Here is a 22,299-nt window from a genome sequence, read left to right on the forward strand (position 1 = left end):
TTAAAAAAATATTTAAATTAAAAATATAACTATGCTGACCTAAATATCTATTCCCTTTTTTTTTTGGTTATGGGTTTCTTTTTCAATACTGCATTCAAGAAAGTCACAAAGTGGCATAACTCACGTGGTTTGAATCTAATCACAGTCAGTTTGCTGATTTTATTAATAACAAGATTAACCAGCAATCAGTGTGAACCATATGTTCAGAGTCAATATCAGCAATGCAACAGATAAACCATATTAGATGCTAATAAAACATTAATATATACATACAAATATCTAAACAGTCTTCTATACGTAATCCCAATGTTTTCTAACAAATGCACACGCTGAGTTACGTGCAGACACCTGCTGCTCACAGGACGCAGGGGTTACCAGCACACCCTTCCTTCTGGGGGTGCAGGTTCCCCTATACACGCCCGTCCTGTAGGAGGTGTGGGTTCTCAGCCTTTGTGTGTGTATCTGCAACCTGGTAATGCCCACTCCAGCGAGTCAGCACCCCCTGAGTTCACACTTGCATGCTCGAGGTGTGTGTCCCTGTGTGGTGCACAGTGTTACCAGTTTTGGGCATATGCCCTCTCAGACAGTTTTGGGTGTCCATTTGCATACACTCCTCTTTCTTTGCCAAAACCCAAGGTGCCTGTTCTGTATGTACTTTTCTCTCACTAATTCACCATTATTGACCATATGCATCATCTTTATTTCTTTATTTATTTATTTTAAGGAACTGTAGTCATTTTATGTCTGTTATTGCTATATCAATCTTTTTTGAGTAAGCCATATCTTTTTTTCGTTTCTGCCTTGATATCCAGCTTACTAAAAAACCAGAATTTCAATTCTACAGAAAATTTGGGGGGAAAAAAACCACATTTTGAGTACAAAAATGGAAATTCTGAAGATGTTTGGAAAGGCAAAAACTAGATAACATGTACTTAGAAGTGAAACATTTAGGTTATTCCTAATATTGATCTTAGATCCCAAGTTTTGCATCTTACTACAGCACCTAGTTTCTCATCAATATGCATGTCCTGAAGTTACAAATTAAAAATCCCAAACTGTAGAAGTTAGATGTGAAACCAGGCTGTTTCCTATGAAAAACATTGCCTTTAGGTCATCTAAAGATTTTTTTTCAAAATCCTTTCTCAGAATGTCCTGGTTTCCACAAATCAGATTGTTTTATATCAAGAAACAGCTCTACTGGCCAAGGATGCATGGTCCACATGGTCAAAAGAAGGCTTGTTTTCCCCTTTACTAGCTTTGCCTTCCTTGTCTTTAGCCATTGTCTCTCCCCCAGTTTTTCCATCTGCAATGCACAGTGCATTTTATTTTTACTTCTTTGTTCGCTTTTGTGCAGGCTCCCTTTTTGACAGCTGGCCCAGGTGGAGTCTCTAGAGAGAGGAAGAGGTTGTTCCTCCTCCTTGTGATTTCTCAGGCTCTCAGACTCAGCTGTAGGCTTCTGACTTTCAGACTCAGCTGTAGGCTTCCAACTCCCTGCTGTGCCTCTTGCATGCTCTTCCACCTGCCACGCTTTCTGGTGTCCAGTCCCTCTTGGGGAAGAAAATAGTCTGTTCAGGGCAGAAAGGATTTCAAATAGCCAGATCTCCAGGGTAATGAAAAGAGAAACTTCCAAGGAACTAGGAGGGGCTGTGCAGAGCTTGCAACAACTCTGAAAGTCACAGGCTTAGCTGAAATAAAGTCTGAAAGCGAGGACCTACCTCTAAAAGGATGCTATGGGCAGGTGGGGAATTGCACAAAAAAGCTTTTGTAACTTGTGTTCTGTCCTCCCTGGTCAATTTGAGGTTTTTCTGTTAAAAAATAAGTAATTCTAGTTTTTTACTCTAAAGATGTCATGTCTTTTTTAGTTTAAAAATCTTTTGGTGTTCTCTGGGAAGCTCACTATAAGGAAAATGTCTAGATAGGTCTATGTCAAAACTGTGGCCAGCTCAGGGTCCCATTAGTCCATCATTCCGTGTAAGCTGACCATCTCCTTTTTTTTTAGACCCATATTGCGGGTGTTATCTTTGATTCAGGTCTTGTCCCCGAGGCCTGCCCACAAAGGCTATGTTCCTGTCTTGCCATTTTTCCCCATATGATAATTCTAAGGTCAGGTTTTCTTATCTTTCCAGAACGCTCAGGGTCTGCATTAAGTTATGCATAACTCACGTAGTACAGTTTCCTCTTATTTAGTCTGAATAACATGTCTACTTCTCTGTTCATTTCTGTTCAAAATGTTAATAATAGCTCCCTAGGTAGTTTTTATAGTCTCAGTCTCTTGTTTTCCTTCACTAGTTCCTTCCTCTGTCTGCACAGAACACAATAAAAGTGAAAAAAATGCGGAATATTATAACAGAGTTGTGGTTTTATATATGGAAGAGATTGTTAATTCAGCATCCAGATTTGTTATACTTGGAGAAGGGATGGAGGGAGGAGAAAAAAAGCAAGAAAGCAATGAATGTGACAATTCTGAAATGTCAACATTTTTGTGAAGTTCTTTGAATATTTTTTTCTCAAGGTCTTGAGAAAATAGTTGGCTGAAATGATGATATCCACCTTGTCTGAAAATTAAACGGCTTTGTCTTTTTTTATATATATATTTTTTTAGGTCCGAACATGGATTCTTACAGTGGGATACACAACTGCATTTGGAGCAATGTTTGCAAAAACATGGAGAGTTCATGCAATTTTCAAAAATGTAAAAATGAAGAAAAAGGTGAGGGGAAGTAAACTCTTTTCTCATTGCCCTGTTAATATAATTTTCTAATTGTTTTGCTACCTTTCCTGGATGGCCATACTTGTGCTGACTCTGTTCATATGTCACATTCAAAGATCCTGAATGGTTTGATATTGGGGCTTTCTTGGTCTCCTTTTTAGTCTCTGAGAGTTGGAGTCAAGCATCAGCCCTTCAGTCTTTATAACGAGAGGTGGAGAGTGGAGGTGGCTGTAAACTGTCCAAGTGAATTTGGATCCTCACTCTTATTTAGTGTGGTGTTTCAGCATCCAGAGGTCTCCTTCTGGTAGATTCACAGCTGTTATGAAATGTTTTCTGTATATGTCTGTTTGGGATCGTGGTTTAGCCCCAGTCGGCAACCAAGCACCACACAGCCTCTCGCTCACCCTGCCCGCCCAGTGGGATGGGGGAGAGAATCTGAAGAGCAAAAGTAAGAAAACTTGTGGGTTGAGATAAGAACAGTTTAATAATTGATAATAATAATAATAATAATAATAATAATAATAATAATAATTTGTAATGAAAAGGAAAATAACGAGAGAGAGAGAGAGAAACAAAACCCAAGAAAAAACAAGTGATGCAACCGCTCATCACTCACCGACCAACACCCAGCCCATCCCCAAGCAGCAATTGCTGCACCCTGGCCAAATCCCCCCCAGTTTATATACTGAGCATGACAGCATATGGAACGGAATAGCCCTTTGGCCAGTTTGGCTGTGCCCCCTCCCAGCTTCTTCTGCACCTGACAGACCATGGGAAGCTGAAAAGTCCTTGACTAGTGTAATCATTATTTATCAACAACTAAACATCAGCGTGTTATCATTATTCTCATACTAAATCCAAAACACAGCACTATATCAGCTACTGGAGAGAAAATTAGCTCTATCCCAGCCAAAACCAGGATAGTACATTACACAACTTTCTCATGGATTGGTAGGAGGAGGCAAGAGAAAGTGCTGTTTATACAGCATTCTATTTCTAATTTTGATTGAAATTGCATAAGCTTACCCTAAGACTGATCAGAACTGAACTACAGTAGTCATCTCCAGCATTTTTGGTAATGAACATTTCCCGTAAACTTTTTCCGTAAACAATTAGGCTTAGCTTAGGAGTAGTACAACACTTCATGTATGTATTGTTCATTTGACATTTTTCCCATGGAGCTTCTTTTGACAGATGACATGCTTTTAATCAGATGGTTTTATTTAAAAATGGGAAAACTGGTGAATAGAAATAATTTAGATGGAAAAAAACATTAAGAGAAATGTGCATGAAACAGAGAAACAAAATTAATATTATTATAGAGTGAGAAGTAGTGCCAAATGCAGTTCCTATACGCAGCTGAATAGATTTATTCTAATAGGAGGTAAAGAGTCATTTACACCCAAAATAAGTAGAACAATATTGCAAAATCTTGTCAGATTCCTCTGTTTGTTTCCCTCTGTGTGTGGTCATGGAAGAGCTGTATTGGCTTTTTTGTTAGTACTATGTTATTTTTAATACAGTAGCAACATGTAGGGAGGTGCTGTCACCACAAGATACACCTTTCCTTAAAAAGGTTTGGACTTTAGATAGACAGAGAGAGACTTAACTCAGTTTCTGAGAGGTTTTATGTCTCAGATTATTAAGGAAATATGTGCTGTGGCTGGAACTGGCCCTAGTGCTCTGGTACCCTAACAACACAACCACCTAGTCCTTCCCTCTACTGTTTGGTCATGTCAGGTTCGCTTAAATGTTTGTTAATTAAATCCCCAATATCAATCAATGTAAAAAATAATAAAAAGTAAATAACAAATATCTTAAAAATAAATAAAATTATAAGAAATTTCTGTACCAGAAACAGGATACTCTGGATGGAGGGAAGTGGAGACCACCCTTTCTGCACCTGTGCAGAGAGCCCACCATAATATCTCAGTTTATGCTGCCAGAATCCAGTATATGTTTTTCAAGGATCTTACACTTCCTGTATTAAAGATTTTTAACCAAAGCTGAGCCAGTATTTTACCTTCTTGAAAAATGAAAATTTATATTGCAAATATGTTTTCAGCTGTATTGGTATAAATCTTTGTAAATTAGTGAAGTTACACAAGATACTGCCAGTATAATACATAAAAGCATTTACTTAATAACCTCTATTATCCTGAGAATTTTATCATTTCTACAATACACACTACTCCAAACAGGAATGAACAGATACTTCAGTGGACTGTCACTAAGTATATGCTTTATTGTTTTTTAGAAAAATTTTCATTTTAGAGCTTCAAGTTGCTACTCAATATTAAATTTCAATGTCTGTTAATTGAACATAATCCTCAAATTCTATGTACTGCCTGTTCTTCAACGGGTCCATCAACAACTGCAAATTGCAATTGTTTATTCACAGCTGGATCTTAAAAATGGTTTAAGATCAGTTAAAAAGACACTGACCACTGTAAGGGAGATAAACTTTCAGACATCTGGATGCTCGTCAATGAGATGCTTTGCTCTGAGTGATACTGGAAACATCAAGGCTATATTAGGGGACCTTATTCAGTATTCTGGAATTAAGTAAATAACATATTTTGTTCTGTAAACTTTAAAGAATGGCTGTTCCACAGAATTATCTTGGTTTGCTTTATTTGGATATCCCGCTCCGGAACACAAGCGTGAATCATAAAAGACAACAGTTTTCTTAATGCAAAACACATTAGCTATCCATGATAAATGTTTACTAGTCATACATTTTCTGTCTTTGATTTGCCAGGATAGATAAAACTGTTTTTAAGGGCTGATTGAAAAACATGGCATTCTTTACTTGTGTCTTACAAGAAGGAGATTTCCATTTTCAGTAGATGTAGTTTACAGACACAGCATTTTGTATCTATGGAAGCATAGACAATAGAAATTTTCACAAACGATATCTAAACTGACAAATAAACAAAGGTAGTGCTGCATGAAAAAGCACATTAATGTTTTTTGAATTAGCTGTGCCATGACAGAGTAGACTGGTGTTTCAATATGAGGAGTACAAAGTTCCAAAATTAATTAGGTACTGTGGATCCTATTCATTTGTGATCGCTTCAGTTTCCACCTGCATATGACAGTAAAATCTGGCATTTAGGTATACTGCTTTTGCCTGTCATCCTGGATAATTTCATCAGGAAAATTTTCCAAACAGTGAAATTTTTTCACAAAGTGGAAGAATCTCTGTGTGGCTTTTGAAAATATTGGTTCATTCATTTCATGGAAGTAGGTATTAAGTAAGGAGAGAAGAATATAATGAGAGGATGTATTCATCTTTATCAGATAAGGCAAACTTGCTTCCAGACTTTTACTGGACACTTATCTTAATTGTACAACATGGCTTTCTGAAGAGATGAGTAGATTTTTCTCTCATATTGATAAAATATATAGAATTTTAAATAATAATGCACTATAGCTCCATTTTAGTGCAGTGGAGAGTGGAACTAAATGATTTAGAGTGTCTTGAATTCGGTGAAGATTTGTGTTAACTTCTGTTTACAAAGGTCTCACAAATCTCTTTTATTTTCACCCATTTGTACATCCACTCCCTTGTTATTGGAAAAAAATAAACAATAAAATTCAGAATACACTCCTGCTATAAGGCTGCTAACTGATAAATTTTGCAAGATTCCCAGAGCTCTGTTACCATCTTTGTTCTTGCTAGGGCTCAAAGGAAGCAAATTAAGAATGTATTCATTTTAGCTGGATCTGAAACACAGGGGTGCAAGGGAATCAATTTTCGTCAAATGGAAATGACAAAATCAGTAGGGGGAAAAATTATTTTTGAGTTTTAAAGAGGTTAGTAGAGATAATGGAAAGTAGAATAAAATTAGTATTAAAAATAACTGTAACACTTATAATTGAGGTGAAATTCTGTTTTTGATACATCTCTGTTCTGTTGGTTTGGCCAGCGGAATATCTTCTGCTCAGTGAGACATAGGGACTGCTTTTATGTTTCCCTCGCCAGCAGAGGAGGACTGGTAGTGGGTAAGAGGAGAGAGAGGAGAATATCAGTGGCAGGAGAGCATGTGGTGTCCTGGGAAGGCTCTAGCTAGCTGAACCATTTGAAGAAGCCAGCCCTTCTGGTAAAATTTAGAAGGTTGTGAATCTGTCTTTTCTGATAGGAACAGCACTGTCTTAGGTTTTAGGGGGCACTAAAGCCATACTGCATAGTGACTGCTCCTGCACAACTCCTGTATGCCAAATAAAGACCATTCACTTTTGACAAATACCAGAATAATAACAAATTCAAAGCAGTGGTATTTAAAGCCTCCATAGGCTTTATATATTCTGCTCCTACAAAGACAAGTATTTGACCATTTGTAGGTGAATACAATAAAGCATGATGATCTGGATCACAGTGTTGCTTGTTGCAGCTCATATTTGAAAGTGCAATACTTCTCGGTTGACGTTGCTATGATAAGCTTGTCTTACCTGTAACATAGTACATTCTAGCTCTGTCGATTTGTACTTAATCCTTTAACAGTGACATCAGGGGAGGGATGTTTTATGTTTAATTTTCACTGAAAATATTGTCAATGTACTCAGTTATTACTACCACTGTAGACTTCTGGTGACATACGTCTTTATGTTGACAATGTTATTACAAGGTAAACACACAATATAAGTGCACAAGGGATGTATAACTGCATCTTTCCTTAAGACTTGTGCTGCTATAGTTTTGCCAACATTATTCTACTCACTGATGATATTTCATAAGTTTTCCTCTGTTCTTCAATTTACTATGTGATTGTAGAGTTCTCACAGGTGAGAAAGGGTTAGAGAGCTTAACAAGTATTGAGAAAAGATATTGGTGCTAGCCCGGGGTTAGAAAGCTACAACCAACCACAAGAGAGAAAAATTACTTACAAGTCCAACTTGACTTAGCTATGCCTACCAGTCTGCGGTCTGGCAAACTTATTTTCTTAATTTCCTACTAAGTCCTTAACAGACTTCTGAAGAGAGCTGTGGTCTTCATGCATTGCAAAGACAGACAGGAGATCGTGCAGCCTACTTTGTTGATGCTAGCACAGGGATGGGAGGCTGGCACTGCGAGAGAACCATGGGGCCAGGAGGTAGGGAGCAGGGAAGAGGCTGAGAACGAGAAACTGGGTTAGCCGCTAAGGGCTTCGGAGGGAACAGGAGCCTGTCTGGATAAAAAGAATAGGGAAAAGTTTGGGATTATAGGTTGAGAGAAGGAATTGGGGAGGGAGACTGAATTTGGATAAAAATTCCCAGAGAGTTAAAATAAGATTGAGACCCAGCAAAGAGTTGAATGGGGCAGGGAGGGCTGTAAGAAGTGGTCAAGAAAGCTGAGCGTGGTGGAACATAGAGCCTGAGTTTGGGATTCAAGTGATAAACTCTAGTTGAGGGACTAGGTCTGGTTTAAAATTAGATTAAGATTGAAATTTAGAAGCAGGATGGCAGGTGTGAAAAGTAGGAACATAGACTGGAAAAGCAACATAGGAGTGGGAAAGGAATGAGGCAAGAAAAAGTTGAAATTAGGACTGGCCAGAATGGTTGCACAGAAGTGTGGGCAGAGCATAAAAACTGAACAGAGGATTTCAGAGTTTCACTGTTCTTTTTTCTATTACTATGTATCTGTAAAACCTACAGGCAAAATAATGTGCCTTGTCTTCCTGTTATGCTGTTGTACAGCTCATGATAGCTGCTCGTTACTCTTTTAGCTCAAGCTGATGAGGTGTGCAAAGATCTAAAGGTTCCTTTTGCTGATGTGTGCAGCTCTCTCTATAAGAATTCTCTTTCTTTTAATTTTCTTTAAAAAGAATGGGCTCATGAAAATGTTAAAAGGCTTATGTTGTGGCTAAAAAGTCAATCATTGAAAACCTACAGCTTGCTAGGATCTCTACAATATACATTTGTTCCCCCATGTGCATTATTAGGATGCCAGTGCAGCCTTAGTTTTCTCTAGGATGCCAATGTCATTGAGCAGACACAGCGAGTCCGCTCTGGGCGTGCACTAGGACTGTATAATAAAAAGAGGTAGCTTTCTGTTGGAATCTTTTTCACTTAAACCAGAAAAAAATATGTAATTAAAAAGGCAGTAGGAGTTTTGAGAAAGGTGGTCTCATGTATAAGACAGTTAAGTGCCAGCATGAAGAAAAATAATTAATTGCCGGAATTATTTGTTATGCTTTAGAAATCTCTCTGAACACAGTTTTCATATAGCATGGGGTTTTGAGAGGCAAACTGATTACCTGAGTGAAGCAGAGCAGGAATTCTCACACTTTTTAGCTCGTTGCCTTCCCACTCCATTTTTTAACACAAGTTTGGCCAACCCATCTCCCTAATTCACATACTTAATGGTCCATAGACTGAGAAGCATGATAGACTGGAAGGGGTAAGAGACCATCCACATTCTTTCTGGGAAGCCAAGCACATGGGTTGATCTGAGCAGCCCCTGGTCCTGACCCCTCCAGCTGGGATGGGCAGTGGCTGGCTGTGTGCTCCCACCCCACGGTACCAGCTCCAGGGAAGATGTCAGTACCTGCAATGGCACAGTGTCCCTGGGGAAAAAAAAACAGAGAGAAGAGAGCAGCTGGAGGCCACACACTTAACAAGCTCATGTGCTGCTGCCTTCTCCTCACAGCTTGCCTCTGTTTATTGCTATCCCCATCCCTCATTTGAAAACCTCTGCAAGAAAGTTTATAGGATGAGTGAAGTCTCTAGTTATAGACTTTTCTATAGGTTTTGCAAGCCACCTAAGGAATTTAAAATTTATTACAACCTATAATCTTTCTCACAAAAGTCCTAAAGAGGTTTTAAAAAAGATGCTCATTATCTTAATCATTTAAAAATAGACAAAGCAAAGTTTTCCACATTATATTGACAGAGGGTTTAGGTAAGAACCTCACAGGCCACATCTTATTTACTCACTTAAATGCCTTTGTAGATGTAGTTCTGTATTAACATAAATGTAGATCATATTACTAATCAGTTCTTTCTGTAACTACTGCTATAAAATATTTTTCCAGGTCAGTTTTCAGACTGTAAATATTTATACTTTTCCAGGATATTTTTTTCAATCTAGCTAGAGCTGTTTGTGTGTATAACAAAAAGCTATATGCTGGATTTCCCCTAGGATACACATGTATTTCATGAAGTATATATGAGAGATCATAAGTCTGAAAAGGAGATGTGTCAGGATCCAAAAATTTGCTTTGGGTAACCATACCAACAGTACAACAATCTATTAGGGGCCATCTGCTGAAAATGAACCAGCATATGGATACCTAAAGAAATGTTCAGCATTATTGTTCAGTCTTTGAGAATAAGAAAGAAGACAGCGGTTTGAAATTTGCTTACGTTTGAGCTTTTTTTTTTTTTTCATTATGAATATTTACCACTGGACCAAGTAATCCATGACATTTACAGTGCAGTGTAAATTATTCAGGTATAGCTTCATGGGTTATTAATATACAGATATAGTTCCTAAAGTGATATAAATGGAAACCAAACTATTTTATTACTTTTTTCTCTAAATAGCTATAATGATAAATTTTAAGTCCAAAGCTTCAAAAATAGTCAACGTAATTCTACAATCCATATTTAGATGTAAAATAAGCATCCTGTTTTTCATAAGAGCTGATCAGCCAAAATGCCAGCCAGGGAACAATAGGAATCACATTTCTAAAATTTACATTCATATAAATATGGATCAGGGAGCTAAATCTCAAGCTCCTGTCACAGAAAGAAGTTGAGATAATGAACTGTACATCTAGGAGAAAAATCTGCTTTTGAAGTAATTTATGTATGTAAATTTCTGCATGGTACAGTTTGATAAGGCTAAACCTCAGTAGCAATGAAAACAATGAAAACGCTGTGTGAAACGTAACTGCTCATAAACGGTGCTACAACCACAATTTCTATGTATTATGAAACTAATGGATGACAGAGAAATAAAGAACATGTCACTAAACAGTATGAGGCAATGTATTCCTGAATAGCTTGAAATTGGATTGTAAATGTAATCAAGTGCATTGATGTCCCCAGCTATTTGGTAACGATGTAGTATGCTTTCCCACAGAATTGTTCATTAAAGAAAATATTAAAGTCTCAATATTTTAATGTTATCTCAGACAAAATCAGAACATTTCTTCCAGACCATTCAAATTCTTTGTGCACTTTTTTCCTAAAGACTGGGATCCCTTTTAGCACTAAAGATGAAAATTCACATCTCTGGTAGAAATTCCTCCTCACTTATGGACCATGCAATCTTGGGTTCAGCAGATGCACTTCTCAAAGGTGAATTTGACCTGCTTTGTTGATGGGATATGCAGCTCAAGGCAGCATACCTAGTTTTACTTACAGTAGAGTGCAGAAGTTAACACGATGCTAAGGTCCATTTCTAAAGCTGTTCTCCAAAACATTGTATAGCAAGAATGGTTGGTTCTAATGCTGTCAAGTCTGATTTCTTCAGTGCCATTTTGGTTTTTAAGACTACAATGTTTTTCATTTTTGTCCTTTCAAGACAGTTTTGTGAAACTAGCCATGATATATCGTTCTGTGTACTCCCTAAGGTTGAATTAGCAATGTTAGTAAAACAATCATCTCTCTGATTGTCCAATGCATGGTAGACATGATTGAGTCTCAGGCTTTCAAAGATGAGGAATTTTATAATTTCTTTAGGCTGTCACCGAATCCCTCCCCTTCTCTAACCTCTGTAAAATTTCTACCTTCAGCTCCCCCTAGGAAACATCCCCAGGTGGAAACATTCCACCTGTCTTTTATATGAGTTGGAAAAGGGGAAAGGTGTTTTCTAAATGGATAGCTTCTCCTGGCAGCAAGGCGTAGAGTCAACACATCCACATTTGCAATGCAGTTATTGAGAGGGTGAGTCTGCCCAAAGATGCTCTACAATTATTCTGAGCATGAGTCAGCAACGAAGACACGTTCTAGAAATGTGTGCTTTAGCAGGCTAGTGACTGTAGCTATTTAATTCTCAAACCCAAACTTTATGATCATATCCAATTGTCCATTATTATCAGTAGTACCATGCACCCCATCACCCTGGAAAGCAGCAAAAATCATCAAGTTCTCAGACTGCAGGCGTCACAGTAGATATTCACAGAAAACATATTTATTTTTTAATTTATGAGTAGATATACAAATCTTTCATCAAATTAATCAACGTACCTCTAAGAGAGTAAAATGTCTTAAGCATAGCTTTTTACTGCAAGTGATTTACCGGTCAAAAAAGCTTGCTACTACAAAATATGCTTTCTAAAATGTTAGCATTCACTCATTAAAACTAATGTAATTGCAGTGTAAAAAGTGTTCCCAATACTAATCATAGGACCTATTATAGGAAATACTCATAACAGCTGTTGAAAAAACATTGTAGAGTTATTGGGAACAAGTGCATAATGTGTTTTCAATAGTCCTTTTTTCTCATTCCATTACACAATAGAAATTAAGAATGTATTAGAGAATAGTCCTCTAAAATATTAATAGCTTTAATAACTCAAAGATAGATATCTCCCTTGGCCCACATATGGCAAAGTTCACATATTGTCTACCACTGACTCTGCATCACCAACCTCATGGCACCCATCCCACCTGTGCTGACCCACTAAATGTAGGGGAGCAACCCCAAGGTGTTTCCCAGTTAATCATACTGGGAGAAATCAAAGGGTAGTTTATGCAGTGGAGAGAATATACTGAAGGCAAGTTTAGGAGTACTTATATGGTCCCTTTTTCCAGCCTTGCAGACTTTATCATTTTTTCCCACATACTTTGTTATTTTTTCTCTTTCCCCTCCACTTCAGAGGGAGGACTCCTATCAGCATGATTTCTGTATGTACCAGGGAGAGGAACATTGGGTTTCAGATTTCTGAGGGCTTCGATAATTGCTGTCAGTGCTATTCATTTAATGGAATAAGGTCCAGAAAGCTTCACAGAGGGATCCTTTAAAGAGGGTTTCTCTCTACAAATTCCATCCCAGGAGTCTGGGGAAGGGACAACTAAAAAAAAAAAAAAAGTTACTGAATAGCATTAAGTGTTTATCCAGCTAGTGCCAGAAGGCAAGGGACAGATCTGTCAGATAGACTAGAAAGGGTTGATCTACATAAGAGAAACCAGAATTGACTTCTTAAACAGAAAAAATCTAAATTTTCAAGGAAAAAGAAAATATATATTTATCCCAAAACCTATAAATAGATACAAAAATACTCCCTGCCTTGCTATGCTTCTATGAATTCAATGAATAAAAAAAAAACCAAACCCACCACCAAGATTTAGCTAATACATCTTCCTTTAAATTTAAAGATATTTTATTCTGACAAAGGGAGGTGAAGTTCCTGGTAACAAAGAAAGTAACTCTGAAAAAAAGACAGGAGGAAATGAACTATTTAATCCATGCTGGAAAGCTATTTGTGGAACTCAGAGAGTACAAAGCTAATATTGCATCATGGAGAAGCGGGTAAGTCTTCATATATAAGGCTCCTTGTTCTTGGTTAAGAACAGAGTTCAGCTTTAAGGTCCATATCATATACATATATATAAAAGGTAAGAAATTACATATATATACATATATATATACCTATAAGGTAAGAAATAACAAAAAGTTTGCAGAAATAACAAAAAGTTTGCCTCAGCCTTAACAACAAAAAGCAGGCCTAATGTTTAATTGCTGCTGTTTGCCAAATTGCCAGGTGACCCCATAAACTGGTTGAGGAGAGGGTCCTGAAGGGCACAATGGATGTGCTTTAGAAAGCACACGAAAAAAAGCCCCACAAAAGGTCTGTGAAATAATAACCAAATGGATAGTTGAAGTTGCCGTGGCAGGTACTACAGCCTGTGATAGTTCTAGAAAATCCCCAAGAGTTTCATGAGCAGAAGCTTCATCCCAGAGCTTTAGACAGATTTTATATCTCCTGTGATCAGACTGCAAGATCCATTGAAGATAAGGACTTTGATCTTGACCTTGTCTTCATGGTCACAAATTTTCAGAAAAGTTTTTATTTACTCATACAGTGATGTTGCTGAGGAGAAATGGCCTACCAGTTTCTGTTCCGAGTGAATTTGTTTTGAGGACAGATAGCTTCATATCCAGATATATAGTCCAGACTGGTAGCAATGGCATTTATAACAGTGGGCAGATCTGCCAGGATGAGACAGATTCACCTATCCAATCACAGATGGTAGAAAATATTACTCACAGATGCTGCTGTATGAGAGCTTGGCTTCAGCAAGGAGTCAGGAGCACTTGCAAAAATGGATTTTATTAGCTACTGTGCATTTCTCCCAAGGCTGATTTAGTGTATGCTAGAAGGAGGATGAAAAGGAAAAAATAAGAATCTTCCCCTGAAGGAAGAATGATATATTTGATTGTAAGGAACTTCAGTTGCTCATGACTTTCTTTTGTCAAACAGAGAAATTGTTGGATTCACAAGATCTGAGTCAAGACTCCTTCAGTGCATCTGGTGTTTCCCAAGGAGCGAATGTACTGAACTTAAGGAGTGCTGGTGGGTGGGAGGGATGGCTGGGGAGAGGGAAAGCTGGGCTTCCTGAGGGTGGAGGGCTGGAGACCAGCAAGCCTTTTGGAATTGCTGCTAGTGATATACCGACAGCATTTCTCAGAGTAAATTTATGTTAGGACAAACTGCTAGTCACAGGCAGAAGTAAAAAATAGTTGAATGTCAACGTCTCATTCTGAAAAGCTAGCGTTTTGGTGAAGAGTCCTGCTTCAGAGCTGCTTTACTGCAATGGTTTTGCCAAGGACAGAGCAGGGCTGTGTGTGAGGCTGTGGGTCAGGCAGCTCCAGGAGCCCTGCTTTCAGCCCGCTCACCCTGCGTGCAGCATTGGAAGCGCCGTGTTTTACAGAGCTCATTACAGCAGTGCAGATCGCTTCCTCGGGTTGCTATCTTATGGGCTTTGTTTTGCTTGCCTTCCTCCTGGCTGTCTGGCAGAAGTAAGGGATGAATAATACCTGCTGCCAGTGACAGCTGCTGTTATGCACCTCTCCCCTTCTGTCCAGAAAAGGGCCATTCACAATGTAATGCAGGAAAAAATGCTCCAACAGGCATCCAAGGAAGAGCTGCACTGTTTGCTGGATTTCTGCTTTTATTTGCCCTAATAATTACCTGCCCCCAAAAAAAGGTTACCAAACTTACATGTGAACTACGATATGAATATTGACCTGCAGTAGCGCAAGGTCAGGTACAAATAAAAGATGCACAAGAGCAAGGAAGGATGGTTAGCAATGTGATCCTGAATAGGAAGTGTTAATATGAGATTTCTTTTGACCCTGTTAGTGAGTGGATTATCAGTATTACTGCTTTTAATAGTATCCTTTCACTCTTTTGCTTCTGGCATTGCTGTACCAGTTTGATTAATATTGCCAGGTGTTGGTAAATCTGCATCTAATGCAACCCTACTTTCAATCTCAATATAATCCGTATAAATTTAGAATACAGTGGGCTAATTGTTTCATGTTTTACCTGTCCTAGGTAAAAGGTTCACTATTTTCTTCAGAATGATAGGGCATCATTACTGATGTTTTGGGTGCTTTTTACAAGGAACTTTTATGGTTCAGTAGAGCAGAGGGAAACATTTCTGGCAGACTCTTTTCGCATAGCTTTAAGTTTCTCAAATGCATATTTTTAGCTCAAGTTAATTGTCTTCACACCCTCATAGGGGGTGGGGGTGGGGGAGGGAAGGACACATTTCAGAACACTAACTTCTCTGATCCTAAATTGTACCCAAGATAGGTGGGATGAATTTTCCTTTGAAGGTTTCTGTCTCTGCCCACTGGCTACTGAGAGAAGCTAGACACATAATGGTTAAACAGCCAACTTCAGTAAAATAAACCTCATCAATTAAAAAGAAAGACCAACCAAAATATGCCAATAAAACAAATTACCTAGCCACTTAAGAGGGAGAAAAATAAATTTGACTTGAAGTGTCTAAATTTTGTCTAAATCCAAATTCTCTTTGGACTTGATTCCCTGTGGTTTTCTCTCCTGTAACTCCACTCATACTAGGAGCAGCACTAGGTATGTTTCCCCCAAGGCCTGTTTAGAGGCATTCGAAAAGAGATAAAAAATGCATGGGCTTTTTCTGCAGAGGCTAACCTCAGTGATTAACAGTCCTTTCTCAGCTTGGACCGTAACTTGGTAAATGACTAAAACATTAGGCACAGTTATGTTTTCCCAAAGAAGTCGAGGGACCTTTGCTTCATATCTGCTTTCCTTTTAGCTTAATGAGGAAACACATTGCAATAGCCTTCCTCCCCTGCACCTCCCACCAAGACACCTTTTCCTTGCAAAGTTCTCCTTGCCAAACCATCCGGCAGTGAGACAAACCACCATGAAAGCTCCACCTCTCCCCTTCAGCCTCCCTCTCCAGGCATGCCTGTGCTATCTCTGATGAGATGGACATACTGCTTTATTACTGCTGCAAACATGTGGAAAGCATCATTTTCTGAGCCTTTACGATGATAGGGGCTACATGGATTTAAACAACTGGTCTCAGGAAATGAAAATAATGCATGAAGTCCTTTAAGTCATTCTGATTGCCAGCCTTAGTCCCACACTTAGTTTACACCAAATGATTTATAAAATAAACCAGCAGATTAGCAAAGAGCGGTGCACAATATTGCAGAAACATCTTTCAAAATAAAGAATGTATCTCCCTAAATAATATGAAAACCAATCTTTCTAAAGTTCCTCTTACATTATTTCAAGTTGTATTCATTTTTATCATTTCCTTAAGCTTGATAGGAATTCAATGCAAATACAATTTATTCTAGGCAGGAATACCACTCTTGCCTGTATTAAGATTAGCTGACACTTCTGGCTTTGTAATGCGTTTTCAAAATCCTAGCAAGTTTATCAAATTGAACTGAAATAATCACAACTTTATTAAGCTGCTCGGGCTTAATATTTTTGAATATTTCATTTGGATTAAACCAACTGTTTCTGAGAACCAAAACTAGGGAAAAATATGTGGGGTTTGTCCATGTTAAAACAATTTGGCAATATCTTTTGAATATTGGATGAGTGTTCATTAGTAATAGAAGTATATATTAATTTAAGAAACATGAAAATAGGTACTAGAGGACTGACATAAAGTTAACTGAAGCCTGATATTTGAACATGTTTACTACTTTGCAACTGAAATAATGTACTTGCGGTGTATTTTTTCTGTGTTGCTATGTGTATAACTAGAAATAATATAGGGATTGCATGCAGCTATACAAGACTGTAATACATGGCTTGGATTATTCTTTTTATTAGCAAATCTAGTTTTCTTTTTTGAACCTAAAATTCATGCAAAATTAAAACATGTTTTAAGTTGCATGTGCATAAAAGCCTCTAACTTTTGTAATATAGAAAAAAAATATCACCCTTTTCTGCTCCCTGGGTGACAGAGGCAAGTGTTAAACACACACACACACACAAACCCTCAAAAATGAACTTATTTTTTAATACCGTGCAAGTGTGTTTTCCACATCCAAGAAGGTTATGAGAAAGTGAACACTGTAAATCTTAGTGAAAACTAAATTCCTTCTTAACTTCTGCTGCTCTGCAAGATGTAATGAACATTTTTCCACATTTGCATACAGAAACACAATAGTGGCTCTCTAGAATATATTTTTTTCATTTTCCAGGAGTTAACATTAAACCTGGACTTCAATATTAATATTTAAGAGTCCTCCCAGTTTCTTTCTAGAAGTCACAATGCACTTTGGATACTTCTAATAAACATGAAACAAACTAAAATAATTTTGTGTCTTCTTGCTTTCATCTTTTGATATTTCTGAAACTTTTCTTCGTTCATTGTTAAAAAACCTCTTTATTAGCAACCTGTGTTTTTCTCCCTATGTAGGAATAAAGCTGTACAGGGATCTATCTATGGCTCATGGGAATCTCCTCCCTTTTTTTTTTCTTTTTTTTTGTCTCTCCAGATCATTAAAGACCAGAAGCTACTGGTGATAGTTGGAGGGATGCTACTGATTGATCTTTGCATCTTGATTTGCTGGCAGGTTGTGGATCCTTTGAGAAGGACAGTGGAAAAGTATAACATGGAGGTATGTCCTCAAGCCCAAGTAATACTTATGGTTGCACATCAGTATCTACTGCTTTCTGTAAGACCAAGCTAAAGAGGCACTAGGTTATATGAAAGCAGGTCAAGCTGTGTATTTGGGGGGAAGAAGGGTTCTGGTTTTTAAAAGCAAATAGAAATGAAATGACTGCAAGCAAAAGAAATTGTATCTGTAGTTGAAGGTGCCACGTTTCTGTCACTTGTGAGAGATTTTAGATGAAAGCGTTGTAAACACAGGAGATCCCTCTGCTAAGACTCTCTATCAGAGTCTGTTGCAATAAATAATAGATTATCAGAACCCATTAGCAGATTTCAGTAAGAGCTTATTCAAGATAAGTGCAGGAGAGGTCACTGCTTAGACTGCATTCTTTGTGGAGATGTTCAGGAATAATGTTACCTACAGCTATATTTATTTTCGGTAATAGCTTGTGCATACACACATACTGATTGTTCCTATTTTAATGTCATTCCCAGAAGGGTCATGCTAGAGATTTTGATAGGGAAGAGGTAATAGCTTAATGCCCCTTGTACAAATTTTCAAGCATTCTGGTAGGTTTCTAGAAGCAGAGCTTTCTGGACAAACTGAGAGCAGGAAACATGGCAGCAACAGTGCAGAACTAGGGAAAAAAAAAAATCTATCTGTATGCAGATTAGCAGTGTTTGAGAGTTTATTACCTCCAACATGGAACTGGTGATATCTGAAAACTAGATTATAGGAGGACAATCTAGAAGTGTTAGTCTATTCTCCAATACTTGTCAACGAGCAAGAAAAAGAATGGTAGTTTTCTCTTCTGATGTTAACGTTTGCAAGAAAATATATGATATTTTATTCCATTGTTTTTACTTTGTTCTTACTTTGCAGTGTAGCTCTGGAATTTCATTAGGAGAAGATTTTACTGTTTATTTGAATATAATTTGTAGAATATATCTTAGAACGATGCCTCCTAAACTGCACGGGATGCCCTTCAAGAAATCATTTTAGAGTTGGAAAAGATACCTCTCAGTCGTTCCCTAGAGTTTGAACTTTTTTTTTAAGAGACTCCCCAGTTATTACAGTTGTCAATAAAAAATGGAAAATGTAACTGAAATTTGTCTTGTGGAGACACTTCTGCTCTATATTTGTAGAGCTTGAAACAATAGCAGCTGGTCGATAGCCTTGTTGACTTCATTTCGTTCCAACTGCATTGCAACTGCTATTCCAATTATCAGTATTGTTAACTGTTTCACTGCTCATATAAAACCAAACATAATATGATGAGTATTCACAAAATCCAATTGAAATAATGTTCATTTCAGTACTGTGGGTGAATGAGTTAGAAGGACTTTTACTTTTTTCCCTGATCAGAGGGAAGCCATAAGTAAAGATCCTGATATCTGGTCTTAGCAGAATCACTCAAGTGAAATTTCTGTAGACAGCAGCACGGAGTAACTGTGAAGTTATCAAACCATAAATACCAGATATTTGAAAAATAATGTTTATTGCCGTTTTAAGTGACTGCAGTTTTCGTCTGAACTTATCAGTGTATATTCTTTGGTCATGTAATCTATGCTGCTAAAAACTTAGTGTGCTTGTTCCTTGTTTGATGCTATCGAGACCACAGGGCTGCACACCAGTTGCCTGAACTTTGTGTCAGTATTGGAATTCTCTGGGAACGATGTAAGCCCATGCAAACTCTCATTCACTGAACGCACACAGGAGAATGAACACTCAGCATATAGAATTGACTTAAACTTGCTGTTAGAGCTCTTTGCTATTACTAAAAGTTGTGCAGAATGTTTTTTTAAGCTAATGGATTTGGGGAGGGAAGGAAATGAAAGTATTATACAAACAAATTTGGTCATTAAAATACTGTACATGTGTTTTTATCTTATATAAGCAGTGAGGTGAACTGCAATTTGCTTTCCTGAAGCAGACCTCTTCAGGTCTCAGAAACGCCTTTGTAAAAGCAAATGACAATTGTATTTGCTTTTTAAAAAATTATTTTAGTTTGCTTTTTTTAATTTTAGGTTTCTTAAATGCATTCTGCAATGGTGAATTCTTCAGTTGAGCTTGCCTGAGCAGGTATTATCTTTTGTGTGTTTGAAAAGTACTTATCAAATAGTAAAAACTACTGGAGGCAAGTTTCTGTTCTATTTCAGGAATATTGTGTCACATATATTCCTTGTCCCGCTTGCTTCTCTGAAATAATTTTAAAGGGATATTTTATCTCAGTTAAAGTTGATCCAAGTCATAGAGACTAAACTAAATGTAGGCTCCAAAGTTATGAACGCAATCAGTCATTCTATCTAAAGAACCATTTGAGTGCTGTTTTAACTATGAATACTCATGGGCTTCCTATGTGAAAGTTCTGCATTTGGCCACTATCGGGTGGTTTCTGTTCACTGTGTCTTCATAAACACATCAATCAAAGTAACCAAGACAAGGAGCCTAAAAACTGACAGTGTCCTTTGCTGTTTGGCATTATTCACAAAACAGTTCATTTGAATACCAACATCAACAAATTATCAAACACTTTTTAAAAATCCAGACTCCTTTTCCAGAGTTGTTTCTAAAGTCAAGCTATCCATGCCTTAAAAGCTGAGGATGGGCTGTATATGTCTAAGCATACAAAGGGAAGTGAAGGCGCTTTGGTGACTCCCCGCCCCTGACAGAAGAAAGAAATCAGATGGGATGTTGGGTCTGTCAGTTTTCAGACTGTCTCTGGCATTCGGACCCTAGATGTCAGGTTTCCTTATGAAAGGCACAACTATGGCTGCCATAAAAGATCACGGTACGAGTTTTAATGACTGAGCCCTAAAACATGCAGATCCTCCAACCATCAGAAGGGCAGGTGTTTGGTATATGATATACAGACAACAAAAGTGTTGGATAAAAGCAAATAGGTTACAGATAAAGGCAGGGACCACTTTAAACTTTCCGTAGCTGTACGCTGATCTCTGAGAGAAGAACTGTAAGGTTCGCCCTACATACACTTTGTACAGAGTACTGTAGGCTTGATTCTCACATAACACAAAAGCATTTTCTGACACAAAATGCTTCTCAACTTCAAGCAGCGGTGTAAAAAATGGGAATTAATCCATAATGTTACCTCTATTCATCTGTTTTGCTTGTTGCATTGGCTGTAATAGTTCTCCTTTTGCTGATGTTTCAGACCAGTGAAGAGACCAATCACTTTTTTTCTCACTAGCTTCTTCCTAGGCTGCACTTGGAATTTGCTTTTTTCATCATAATTCACCTTTTTTGTCATAATCAAAATGCTCTGCAGATATGATCTGATCTTGACTAGGTTCATGCCAGACTAAATTTCTCCCAGTTGTGTGAACTGGAGTGTGTCCTCCCTCACCATCCTGCCGGCCGGGTTCTTGGGCTCGACAGGCCATGAGGAATTACGGTGCTTCTGTGTATGCGGCTGGGGAAGAGCTTCACCTCGGTGGCAAAGCTCTACTGCATTTTTCCATCCATCTGGATTTTGTCCTGGTTTCTTAAGAAGGCAATGTTTATGTGCAAGAGTGCTCTGTGCGTTTTTTTCCTACTGCCTAACAAACTTTGTTTGCCAGTTTCAGTCAAACCTGACAGAGCAGATACAGGTCTTAAGGACACAGCCCTGCTACAGATTTGATGGAAACAGCCACCTGTGTGGAGGAGAGGTTCAGGTAGTGTTTCCCTAAGAGGAGGGTCGCAAAGTGAGTTTACCCCTCTGCCTAACAAACATTATAAATGACCTGCTATAAGGGAGCTTCACACTTAATTAGACACAGAGAATCCATCCACAAGACAAAAAATACATAGCAAACCAGCTTGCACTAATTTCAGTTGCTCACTGATACACCTGTGTTCGAATGAAACCACAAAATCCTTTGCAAAGTGGAATCTGTTCTCCCTGTGTAATAGCCATATCATAATTCAATTAGGTACTAACTACAGTTCAGTAAGTCTGCATGTAGACATAGTCATGCTCACCTCTCACTCACAGGACAATGCTGTGGTAATTCTTTTACTCTAGAGTTTAGCTTGAAAGCCTCTGACTGGCTTGTCTTCTCCCAACGCAAATATCTATGACACAGATTGAATCACTGTGCCCTTGGAAGGTAACCAATGATAATGTTTAATAAATAAGAATTTGTATACGAGGGGAGATGGACTAGATTTTATAGTTCCCAAGGTAAAAAGGTCTTGCATTAGTGTTAGACTCAAGAAAATTAATACTTTGCATACTGGATGCCAATATTTCTTGTAGCATTTTAAAACCTGTTTATCTAGGGCAGCAACCTTTGCATTCCTTGATGTCTTAGTACCAGCTATGTAGTTATCTCTGTGATGTTTCCTCTTATGCAACCATATGATAACATTATCAATATTTAAAAATAGACTTCATTCTGGTATCTGGAATACCAGTATTTTAGGTTTCACACTGAATTATCCTGGGATGGTAATAACCATGAAATGGAGAAAAAAACAGAACAAAATGCAAATTTTGAAGATGCAGAAGAGACAAACAGAT

The 22,299-nt window shown here is 37.9% G+C and overlaps 1 protein-coding gene across 1 annotated transcript in view; it reads left to right on the forward strand.

The window, feature by feature from the left end:
• GABBR2 (gamma-aminobutyric acid type B receptor subunit 2) overlaps nucleotides 1–22,299 on the forward strand; it is a 497,107-nt gene that overhangs the window by 337,288 nt on the left and 137,520 nt on the right. The window contains exons 12-13 of the mRNA XM_075494175.1: nucleotides 2,603–2,710; nucleotides 17,661–17,783. Coding sequence (XP_075350290.1) covers nucleotides 2,603–2,710; nucleotides 17,661–17,783 — 231 coding nt within the window. The remainder of the gene's footprint in view (nucleotides 1–2,602; nucleotides 2,711–17,660; nucleotides 17,784–22,299) is intronic.

Source organism: Mycteria americana, chromosome 2 (assembly GCF_035582795.1).
Source record: "Mycteria americana isolate JAX WOST 10 ecotype Jacksonville Zoo and Gardens chromosome 2, USCA_MyAme_1.0, whole genome shotgun sequence".
Taxonomy (NCBI): Eukaryota; Metazoa; Chordata; class Aves; order Ciconiiformes; family Ciconiidae; genus Mycteria; species Mycteria americana.